Genomic DNA, 12,723 nt, shown 5'->3' on the forward strand with positions numbered 1-12,723 from the left:
ATCTGTATTAAGAAGACTTTCTGACTCCCATGGATATAAAAGCCATGTAGGGACAGAGCATCAGCATTTTCTATGCTTTGCTGTGTGACTGCTACACTACCAGATCAGGATCCTGCTTGCCTTTGAATTCAGGGCCCTGCACATCTCAGGTGTTCACCAAGGTTCAGACATTAGATGGATCCTGCTCCTTCAAAATCATTGCTAGAATTAACAGATAAGCGTACAGTGTCCAGGACCACTTGGAAGAGGTTTGCTTTAAGGTAACTGTACACTGTGCCTGAACACAGAAATATCTATAGATGACTGAGTACAGATGCAGGGATCATTGTGGTCTGGTTGGCAGAGGTGTTGATTTAACCACTTCCATACAGGGCACTTTTACCCCCTTCTTGCCCAGGCCAATTTTCAGGTTTCTGCGCTCTCACACTTTGAATGACAATTGTGTGGTCACACAACACTGTACCAAAACTAAAATTTTATCATTCTCTTCACACAACTAGAGCTTTCTTTTGATGGTATTTAATCACCACTGGGGTTTTTATTTTTTGCTAAATTAACAAAAAAAAAAAAAACACGTGTTTCTGTTATAAAAGTTTGCAAATAAATAATTGCTCTTCATAAATTTAGGCCGAGATGTATTCTACTACATGTCTTTGGTGAAAATAACCCAAATCAGTATTTATTATTTAGTCTGTAGGAAACTTATAGAGTTCACAAACTATAGGATATATCTGAAAATTGATCAATCCTGAAGCACTGACAGCCACTGTCAGAACAGTACAGATATCCCCCAAATGACCCCTTTTTGCAAAGTAGACAGTCCGACGTACTTCATAACATGGTAACATAGCATGGGGAGTTTTTTAAAGTTGTAATTTTTTTGTCACAATTTTTCGGAATATAAAGAGTTTTTTTTATTTTTTTATTTTTTTACATACTGTCACCAGTGCAGTACAGCATCATCATATAACGGGCATGGCGGTGATCAGGGACACTGACTGGTGACAGTATGAAAAAAAAAATGATAATTTTGTTTTCAATTTTTTTTTCAATTTATTTATTATTTTTAATATTTTATTAATTTTTTTCTCTTTTTTTAAGATTTTCTTTTCATATTACACTATGACCAAAGTAGTATAATGTTACCATAGTAACATTGTACTACTTTGGGGAAGTGATCAGTATTTTTTTTTTTACACAATTTGCTTATAGCAAAGAATAACTTCGCTATAAGCAAGCATTTATCTGAATGAAATTTATTAATTCAGGGGTTTTTTCTTGTGATTAGCTGTGATTTGGCCACGGCTAATCACATGACACAGGTGGGCTTGTGCATGTGATCGCTGTGACCATTCACAGCTAGACACACTTGTATGCAATGGATGGCATGAAAGGAAGTCATCCATTGTATACAACTGTCATGTGACCTGCTGTGATTGGTCACAGCAGGTCACATGATACTGGCAACAGGGCCAGTACACAGACAGATCTCGCTACAGCGCGGCCCTGTGAGTTCCGGAAAGGATGCCATATGGCTATAGGATGAGCTGTTCGCCCGGCCGCCATCTGGTTATAGGCCGCAACTGGTTAAAGCTGGGTACACACCGGCCCAAAAATGTATAGTTTTTCGTTTGACAGGGGCCAGTCTTGTTTCTTCATTTTAAAACCTACATTTATGAGTGCTGTGCTATTTGTTCAGGTAGTAGTCAGTCTAAGGACTGTGGTGTGAAATATGGCTGTCAGTCCAGGTGAGGTGCTAATGGTCTATGTTCTGTAGATGATGGAGCGTCCATGATTTGTGGAACACTTTTAAATGTTTCCTGATCTATTAAGTGCCTTATGGCTCTGCTCAACATCTCCTGCAACAGTTTCTCCTTAAATTTCTCTTGCTGAATTTAGCCACAAATTTTCAGTGGTGAAAAGAAAAAGGAAAATTAGGAAAAAATTATCACAATTTGTAAATTTTGGGGCTGGTTCTGCCCCCCTCTAACTCTGCTGCCTTAGACACGGACATTAATATAGAATATACCTGCCAGAAATAAAAGTTTTTGTTTTTCAAAGAGTCATATATTGGGGTTAATTTACTTCAAAGAAAAGCTATTAACTTAGTACATTTAAATAAGATGAAGCTGAGTTCACACTGAATACCCAATTTTAGAGGATTTTTAGGGAGTTTTAAAAAAACAGAATGTTTGTTTGCACTTGAGTGAGGTGAAGGTGTGTTTAAACCATTTGAAGACCACCCTATAGCAGTTTTACAGCTAAAGGGTATCCCTCCTGTGCAAAATCATGTATAAATCCGTGATTTTGCTCTTCTGCCATAGGGGGCGTGTATGCACCACTGTCAGCTTGCTTCTGCTGTAAACACTCACAGCAAAAGCCGATGTGCAAGGAGGTGAACAGATGTTTGCCAACACCCACCGATCGTTGGGCAGGAGAAAGAACAGAGCTCTGCCTATATAAACAAGGCAGAGCTCTGTTCTGACAGGTGGGGAAGTAAAGGATATGTATGTCTCTGCAAAGCTGCGAACACGATCCTTCACTTCCCCTATAACAGCACCACCTAGTGTACACCAAGCACATAGCTAGGCACACATTTAACCCTTTGATTGCCCTAGAGGTTAACCCCTTCCCAACCAGTGTCATTAGTACAGTGATCAGTGCATATTTTTAGCACTGATTACTGTATTAGTGTCACTGGTTCCCAAAAAATGTCAGTTAGTGTAAAAATGTCCGCTGCAATATCGCAGGCTGATCGCTGCCATTACTAGTATAAAACTAAATTTAAACTTTTGCACAAACTAATCAATATACACTTATTGGGATTATTTTTTACCAAAAATATGTAGCAGAATATATTTTGGCCTAAATTTATGAAGAAATTTGTTTTTTAAAATTTTTTTGATTGGATATGTTTTATAATACAAAAAAAAAATATTGTCAGATATAGTGTTGCGCTCCGCTACCAGTTAGAATAATAAAATTGTGATTAAATGAATATTAAATAGAAATTAAATAAAAAATAAAATAAATAATATAATATAATAATTATTATTTATTTTATTTTTATTTAATTTCAATTTATTATTCATTTAATCACAATTTTATTATTCTAACTGGTAGTGGGGCGGGACACTATATCTGACAGTATTTTCTATAACACAATGGTATGAGTTTGTGTAGAGTGTAAGCGAACCACATTTTTTCAGTTTTTTCACAGTTTTTACACATAATTTTATTTTTTTATTTTCACCATGGTAGCTCACAAGACCCCATACTCTAGTAAATAAAAAAATATTGTTTTTTGTTTTCAAAATTGTCTGTCTTTTTTTGTTTATGATACAAAAAGTAAAAATTACAGAGATGATCAAATACCAGCAAAAGAAATGTCTATTTGTGGGGAAAAAAATGACATACACTTCATTCATGTACAGCATTGCATGGCCGTGTAATTGTCAGTTAAGTTAATGCAGTGCCACATAGCAAAAAATAGCCTGGTCAGGAAAGGGGGTAAATCTTCCGGAGGGCAAGTGGTTTATTCACTAAGCTAGGTAAGCATTCATTTTGCAAAGTGAACATACTCTTAACAAAGAGAACATGTTCTATTCCTTTGACCTAAATTAACCCTATTTCCTTATGTTCACCTGTATTTTTGTTTTGTGGAATTTATTTTAAAACGTGTACAAATATGCCTAACAATATTTTTTTATTCAGTAATAATAAGCAGTATAATTTGTTAGAAAACATTTATTTGCATTTATATCTTAAAATACAACTTCAAAACCAAGACAGAAACATTTTTTTTCTAAAATAATATTTTAGAAAATATATTTTCTGGAGCAAATAATTTGCATGTGGTACCAATATAGACTCTACAAACTAAGATCACATGAGTTTAGGTGATATTGGAAAACAATTCACTTAGTGATTAAACTCAAAATAAAATCACAGAAAAATTATATAAATAGCTGGGAATACCAGCCTAACAGCCAATCCATTATAAGAGGCAGAAGTGAAGGTGACTGCCTTTGATAGTGTGCAGCAACATCATTGTGCTTTAAACTAAGAGTGGGATATACAAATCCATTCCTATGAAAATGCTTCCTACACAAGAGCGATATACATATGTAAGAAAGTTCTTTCTTGTGTATGGTTTCAGGGATTGTTAAGAAAAAATAGTCCTTCTATCCTGATTGTTTGAGTGACATAAGCATGCCATACATTTGCATACATGCTTAATTTAAAAAAGTAAAAATTAATTCAGAAGTCAAAAATAAATAATAAATAATTTGTAGATTTAAGTGATAATGAGAAAAAAATAAATTGAAAACCTGTCTATACCTAAGTCAACCATGTATCCCAAACTGGGCTCTTAGTCCTTTCCAGATCTTTGTGTTTATTCATAAACATTGCAAGGAATGTAATCTAGTATATTTGATTTTACTGAAGTCAGACTAGTAAATAAATAATGTGTTACCGCACTTTGCAGTACAGTTTAACAGAAATATGTTTTACTTAAAAACATGAGAAGTTGCTTTGTGATCCTAAACAGTATTCAAAAAGAGCACTGTATATTAGTTTATCACTACCCTACAAAGGATGACAATAGTTCACTCAGGGCATGGAGTTGTCTAAGCCAGACTTTCTCAACCAGGATGCCCAGGCACCCTGGGATGTCTTGAGGTTTCTTCAGGGGTGCCTTGGCAAAATGTCTTAAAGTTGCCCAAAACTTGTATACAAGCCGGTGGGTGGACAGGCCTGCCTTTTAATGAATAAATCACCTCTAATGTCCTACAAGACTGGATGTTGTTGCATTATAAAAACTATTAGAATAGTTTCTCATATTTTAGAATGGGGTGCCCTTTTAAAATTATGAACAGTCTTGAGGCACCCTATTTTAGAATGGGGTGCCTCAACACTGTACATAATTTAAAGGGTGCCTCGGGACTACCCATAATTTCTAAAGGGTGCCATGGCAGAAAAAAGGTTGGGAAACACTGGTCTAAGCAACAGCTGGTTTTCACCAGAGCTCTTGATAGTGGGGATCGTTTTCTCTCCATACTAGTACTAGGTTTCAGCCCCAAGATTACTCCAATAAGGGGTGAGCAGGTACAAGAAAACCTACAGTGTAGAGACTGTACACTAGAGTATCTGCAAGATACTAGTCAGGTCCAGGTATGGGTTGAGGCAGGTAGCAAACAAGAGAAAATTCAGGGCCAGCAAGAGGTTGAAGCAGGTGGCAAACAATAGAGAAGTTACGTCAATTGAGGTCAGCTACTGTCAGGAAATCTCATGGATATGTATTATAAACTTTGAAACAAGGAGTAGCTCATTAGAAGACACAGCTCCAGAGCTGATGCTTCAATATCCCTCTGGGTCAGAGGACATGCCCATTTCATTTCAAGGAACACTGGAAGCCCTGACAAGAATTAAGTGGGCATAACTGGAGGTTCTGGCAGAGTTTCTGTGAGTGCCATCAAAAGTATTGATAGGGATTCTGTAAGCAGCATTGAAAATACTGGAAGAGACTCTGTGAGTGCCATTGGAAGTGCCAGCAGGGATTCTGCAACAAGCATTGAAATTACTGGCAGGAATTCTGGAAATCAAGGCAGTAGTCGTGGTGTACCTGAAGGTCCCAGGATTCCTGAAAATCCAGAGAGGTATAGGAGCAAGTTTTTTGGTGTAATGTATCATTGCATGCTAAAAATATATACCAGAAACTTAAGACCAAAAAACACATGTGAATGAATATGGCTGCATGTCAAAAGCATAATATGCTATCTAAAAAAAAATCAATTAGTGTGATGCTAAAGGTATTTTTTTAATTTAAATAAAATCAATGTTATACACATCTGCACTGTGTAATGATATTGCATGAAGTGGTCCCTTAGATCTTTTTTGAAGGCCCCCTGCTGGCATTGTCTGCTCCTTCTTCCTCTGGGTTCCTCCTTAGAAAGCTGGGTGGCTGAGGAGGGCTGTGTGTGTTCATAGACATACGCGGCATCGTAAGCCATGCCCCGCTCCCTTCTAATAGGAAGTAAGAGGACAAGAGGTGCTGCAGCTGGGACAGCACTGGAGCAGTGAGAGGAGTCAGGAATGTGTTTAGGGAAGGGGTGGTAGGATAGATAGTATGAGAGTTTTTTTCCTAATGCAAAAAATGCATTAAGACAAAAAAACATTACAACTAGAACTATTTTAAGACCAGTGCTGTTCACTCACTTTGTACAGTGGATTTACCTGTCTTAAAAAGAAATTAAATAAAATGAATATATTTAATGCTCTAAAAATAAAACTTTCTTGTTTATCATTTCAGGCCATTCATGAATGCCATCACAGCTCCAGCAAAAACGACAAATTACACACACTGTGGTAGTGGACAGACAGGAGTCTGTTCAGTCATGTGACGGAACTACGGTATCCTGACCGGCACTATGTTTCATTGTAAGTTGAATATACTTATGATTAAGATCATTTCTAGCACAATAATATGTGTGTTAAGTGATATCTCATCAAGTTGTAGATTTCTCTTTTCTCCAAATCAGGTGTCTGGACTTCAAACTCCTCAGCTGAGGACTTTGCAGCTGACAACCGATTTCTTCCTTATTACTTTGTAATAAGCTAGTAGCATTCTCCCCAGATTATTGACTGTCTCATTTCTGTGTAAAACAATTCCAATGAAAAAAAATGTTCAGTGTATCATGGAAATGGTCGTTTAGGCCTATTTCCAGGCAAAAATAAAAATCCTTCATTGCAGTAGGGCTGCCTCTGGTCGACAAGGGTTTAAAGGGTAAGTTCAACTTTCCACAAAAAATAATAAATGCACATTTTTTTGTAGGTAAAACATGTGCATTCATTATTTTTTAGGTTATGAGCCTGTAAAGCATTGCACCAGCGATCAGCAGATCACTGATGCCATGCAGAACTCCTGCACGCTGTCAGTGTATCTGTGTGCCCGTACATCCAATACATGCATGCCGATACTTGCTGGCGGGAAGACTCAATGAACTACCTCAGAGCTCACAGCGCTGTGGTAGTTCATTGAGGACTAGAAGTCGTCAGCCGCTAAGGCTGTTGGGACTTGTTCATTCACAATGGGACTGTGAATGAATGACCTGCCGAGTGGGAGAAATTAATATTTAACCCTTGTAGTGCAGGGGCAGCTCCACTTCCCCTGAGTCCAGTTTTATGCAACAACTTGTACCTGATTGAAAGCCAGCTTAGGTTAAAAAAAAAAAAAAAAAAGTTTGCAGCTGAGAGAAAGGACACTTTGAAAAAATGTATACAAATAGTACAGTTGCAAGAAAAAGTATGTGAACCCCTTGGGATTACGTGGAGTTTTGCATGAATTGGGCATAAAATGTGCTCTGAATGTCATCTAAGTCACAACAATAGAAGAACACAGTCTGCTGAACATAATACTACACAAACATTAGATGTTGCCATGGTTTAATTGCACATAGCATGTAAACATTCACAGTGCAGGGAGGAAAAAGTATGTGAACCTTTGGACTTAATACCTGGTTGACCCTCCTTTTGCAGCAATAACCTCAACCAAACATTTCCTGTAGTTGCAGATCAGACCTGCACAACGATCTGGAGTAATTTTGGACCACTCCTCTTCACAAAACTGTTTCAGTGTAGCAATATTCTTGGGATGTCTGGTGTGAATCGCTCTCTTAAGGTCATGCCACAGCATTTCAATCGGGTTGAGGTCAGGACTCTGACTGGGCCACTCCAGAAGGCGTATTCTGTGCTGTTGCAGCCATTGTTTTGTTGAATTACTTGTATGCTTTGGGTCATTGTCCTGTTGCATCACCCATCCTCTGCGGAGCTTCAGTTGGCGGACAGATGGTCGTACGTTTTCCTGCAAAATGCCTTGATAAACTCTGGAATTCATTTTCCCATCATTGACAACAATCCGTCCAGGCCCTGAGGCAGCAAAGCAGCCCCAAACCATGATTCTCCCTCCGCCATGTTTTTCAGTGGGGATGAGGTTTTGATGTTGGTGTGCTGTGCCTTTTTTTCTCCACACATAGTGTTGTGTGTTCTTCCCAAACAACTCAATCTTGGTTTCATCTGTCCACAGTATATTTTGCCAGTAGTGCTGTGGAACATCCAGGTGCTCTTTTGCAAACTTCAAACGTGCTGCAATATTCTTTTTGGACAGCAATGGCTTCCTCTGTGGTGTCCTCCCATGTACTCCATTCTTGTTTAATGTTTTCCTTATTGTAGATGTGTCAACAAAAATGTTAGCATGTGCCAGAGACTTCTGTAGGTCTTTAGCTGACACTCTGGGATTCTTCTTTACCTCATGCAGCATTCTGCGCTGTGCTCTTGCAGTCATTTTTACAGGACAGCCACGCCTAGGGAGAGTAGCAACAGTGCTAAACTTTCTCCATTTGTAGACAGTCTGTCTTACCGTGGACACTTGAACATCAAGGCTTTTGGAGATACTTTTGTAACCCTTTCCAGCTTCATGCAAGTCAACAATTCTTGATCATAGGTCTTCTGAGAGCTCTTTTCTGCGAGGCATGGTTCACATCAGACAGTGCTTCTTGAAACCAGTAAACTCAAAACAGGTGTGTGTTTTTTAAGGGCAGGACAGCTGTCAGCAACACATCCAATATCATCACACTGATTGGAGTCAAGGTTGGCTCACTCCTGGCTCCAATTAGCTCTGGGAAAAGTCATTAAGCTAGGGCCTCACATACTTTTTCCTCCCTGCACTGTGAATGTTTACATGTTATGTGCAATTAAACCATGGCAAGATCTAATGTTTGTGTAGTATTATGTTCAGCAGACTGCGTTCTTCTACTGTTGTGACTTAGATGACGTTCAGAGCACATTTTATGCCCAATTCATGCAAAACTCCACGTAATCCCAAGGGGTTCACATACTTTTTCTTGCAACTGTAGTTTAACCATGTTGAAGGTTAAGTAGTTAGTAGGTCAGTGTAGCAAATAATTAAAGAATTTCTCAATGGTGACTTCTATTGTAATTCCTTATTAGGACTGAGCTGACACAGTATCTCACAGAAGTGAGTCCACCTCTCACATTTTCGTAAATATTTTATTGTATGTTTTCATGTGACAACATTGAAGAAATGACACTTTGCTACAATGTAAAGTAGTGAGTGTACAGCTTGTATAACAGTGTAAATGTGTTGTCCCCTCAAAATAACCCAACACACAGCCATTAATGTCTAAACCGCTGGCAACAAAAGTGAGTACACCTCTAAGTAAAAATATACAAATTGGGCTCAAAGTGTCAGTATTTTGTGTGGCCACTATTATTTTCCAGCACTGCCTTAACCCTCTTGGGCATTGAGTTCACCAGAGATTCACAGGTTGCTACTGGAGTCCTTGTCCACTCCTCCATGACAGCATCATGGAGCTGGTGGATGTTAGGGAATTTGTGCTCCTCCACCTTCCGTTTGAGGATGCCCCACAGATGCTCAATAGGGTTTAGTTCTGGAGACATGCTTGGCCAGTCCATCACCTATATCCTCAGCTTCTTTAGCAAGGCAGTGGTCGTCTTGGAAGTGTGTTTGGGATCGTTATCATGTTGGAACATTGCCTTGTGGCCCAGTCTCCGAAGGGAGCGGATTATGCTCTGCTTCAGTATGTCACAGTACATGTTGGCATTCATGGTTCCCTCAATAAACTGTAGCTCTCCAGTGACGGCAGCACTCATGCAGCCCCAGACCATGACACTCCCACCACCATGTTTGACTGTAGGCAAGACACATTTGTCTTTGCACTCCTCAACTGCTTGCCGCCACACACGCTTGACACCATCTGAACCAAATAAGTTTATCTTGGTCTCATCAGATCACAGGACATGGTTCCAGTAATCCATGTCCTTAGTCTGCTTGTCTTCAGCAAACTATTTGTGGGCTTTCTTTTGCATCATCTTTAGAAGAGGCTTCCTTCTGGGATGACAGCCATGCAGACCAATTTGATGTACTGTGCTGCGTATGGTCTGAGCACTGACAGGCTGACCCACCCCTTCAACCTCTGCAGCAATGCTGGCAGCACTCATATGTCTATTTCCCAAAGACAACCTCTGGATATGACGCTGAGCACATGCACTCAACTTCTTTGGTCGATCATGGCGAGACCTGTTCTGAGTGGAACCTGTCCGTTAAACCGCTGTATGGTCTTGGCCACAGTGCTGCAGCTCAGTTTCAGGGTCTTGGCAATATTCTTATAACCTAGGCCATCTTTATGTAGAGCAACAATTCTTTTTTTCAGATCCTCAGAGAGTTCTTTGCCGTGAGGTGCCATGTTGAACTTCCAGTGACCAGTATGACAGAGTGAGAGCGATAACACCAAATCTAACACACCTGCTTTCCATTCACACCTGAGACCTTGTAACACTAACGAGTTACATGACATCGGGGAGAAAAAATGGCTAATTGGGCCCAATTTGGACATTTTCACTTAGAGGTGTACTCACTTTTGCTGCCAGCGGCTTAGACATTAATGGCTGTGTGTTTAAATATTTTGAGGCGACAGCAACTTTACACTGTTATACAAGCTGTACAATCACTACTTTACATTGTAGCAAAGTGTCATTTCTGCAGTGTTGTCACATGAAAAGATATAATAAAATATTTACAAAAATGTAAGGAGTGTACTCAGTTCTGTGAGATACTGTACATAGCGCAGGCAATGACACCCCCATGATGTACTGTACCTTCTGCCAGTAAATAAGGAAAGAACCCCATACTAGCTTCTGCCAAGGTGCAGGCTGCTTTTGGTCAAGATGTACCATGACCTTCCCATAAATGGAGGACACTCAATGAACAGCTGAACAATCTTAAGTGATCCTTTGCCCGTGTACAAAGAATAAAGCAGCATGTTCTGGAGTAAACACCAGAATGGTTGCAGGGAATACATTAAGGTAACAACTGTTAAAGACTTTAGAACCTCTTTAAATGAATTTAAATGTGCTGTTCTCATGTGCCATGTAGTAATGCATGATTTTTGTTTTGTCAACAGAAGGGCTACGCAGTTACTTGTGTGCTAAAGCCACATACTGATCTTGCTTCAGAATTAAGCCAGAGAAGATTTTATTCATTTTCTCTTTGGAAGCATTGTGGGCATTTTTCTGAAGGATACGGCAATGATTTTTGCCAATACAGGACTGATAGCTCACTGAGAAGACAACATCAGATCTACACAGTTCCATGACTTAAGGAACATCTACAATCATGGACATCACAGGGGGGACCTACCTAGGTGTACAACCAACTTCCTTGTAAAATATTCACAAGCATACTGTACATCTTACTGGCAAAACTGCCGTGTAAATAATGTGTATGAAGTTGTAAGAACTGTATTTTTGTTAAACGTTAGTGTTTTGTAAATGCGTATTGATCTACAGTGACCATCACAAGCCTTTCTTTAGTTCCCATTGCAGTGGACCATACAGAGCTGTTACACATATATTCTGTACACAAATGCAGTGTTGCCCTTAGAATCTGGCTGGGACACTGGCAATACAGAAGCTCATTGATTGCACTTTTACCCATCTGCTTCATTTTAAATGTATCATACCATCTGTTCCCTAAGGCTTGCACTGATGAGGGTCATATAACATGGAACATGTTTACAACACAGAATTCCAAATATTAGGCCTCTTGCCAAACAGTTTTTGTCATTTCAGGTGATAAAGCTTTGTGCTTCTGAAATTGTACTGTATTAGCATTGTATTTTCTTGTACCAACAAATATTTTCATAATACAAGATAAAAATGCAGTATTGTTTGGCACCTTTAAATACATAGATCTCCCAGTCTGCCAGGGAACCTTGTGGTATTAGCTGTAGTATAGAGGGTCTAGCTTCAGCTGGTACCATGAGCTAAGCATCTTTCTTACATTACTTCTACTTATTTTTGAAAGCATTAAAAAATGAAGTTCATAGGACAAAGGGAAGCTTGGCAGTTCAACAGTAAATGGACTCACTAGCTGCTTTTAAAAGCCTATTTTATTTCTGGATATCAATTCTGTTACTTTATTAAACTTTGTTATCTAAGTCTTTGTAAATATAAATGTAATTTCTTTGTTCTGCTTCTGTAATATGAATTCATTAATAAATATTACTTTTTATGTCGCAGAAGATTTACTTTGTTCAATAAAATAACTGTTCCCAATTTATTTGAGATAAAAATTGAAGGCTATTCACAAACAGGGCACAACAAAATTAGGCAATGTAAAGAGTAACATGCATTTATTTATAACAACCAGTTCAGTAAACGTTAATTTGAAAGTATTTTGTTTCCATATGTCTTTATTGTTTCAAGGTAAAATAAAGTAAAATAAAGATAGAACAATGCCACACAGGGCAAAAAAGTATTATACAACTTGATAAGATTTTGCCTTAACAGTACATATTTTAGGGGAGCATTCAAGGTACATAATGTGCTCCAGGCCAAGTGCTGCATGGACTCCATTGATGATCAAAGACAAATAGGGAATCATCGAATAGAAAAAAACAACAACAGTGAGCGCTAATCCTGAAAGCGGCTAAGCACTCTAAGCAACCAATATATACTTAAATGAAATAACATAAAATTAGTGCAGCGCTAAAAGTAGTGATAATAAGACAGATATAAGTCCACTGAAAGTCTTGGTCATATGGACGTGTCCAGTGACAAATGAGGATTCAGAATTGGTGATCCGTGTGGAAACGGCTGAAAAACGCACTCACCAGAAGTAAG

The 12,723-nt window shown here is 38.7% G+C and overlaps 1 protein-coding gene across 3 annotated transcripts in view; it reads left to right on the forward strand.

Annotated features, from left to right (window-relative positions):
• CAMK1G (calcium/calmodulin dependent protein kinase IG) overlaps window positions 1-12,275 on the forward strand; it is a 103,031-nt gene extending 90,756 nt beyond the window's left edge. For all 3 annotated transcript variants that reach the window (XM_089668341.1, XM_089668340.1, XM_089668343.1), the window contains exons 13-14: window positions 6,314-6,441; window positions 11,004-12,275. In XM_089668341.1, the coding sequence (XP_089524467.1) occupies window positions 6,314-6,404 (91 nt within the window). In that variant the 3' untranslated portion in view covers window positions 6,405-6,441; window positions 11,004-12,275. The remainder of the gene's footprint in view (window positions 1-6,313; window positions 6,442-11,003) is intronic.
• Window positions 12,276-12,723: the final 448 nt, after the last annotated feature.

Source organism: Staurois parvus, unplaced genomic scaffold (genome assembly GCF_062004578.1).
Source record: "Staurois parvus isolate SC_StPar_1 unplaced genomic scaffold, SC_StPar_1.0 ptg000056l, whole genome shotgun sequence".
Classification (NCBI taxonomy): Eukaryota; Metazoa; Chordata; class Amphibia; order Anura; family Ranidae; genus Staurois; species Staurois parvus.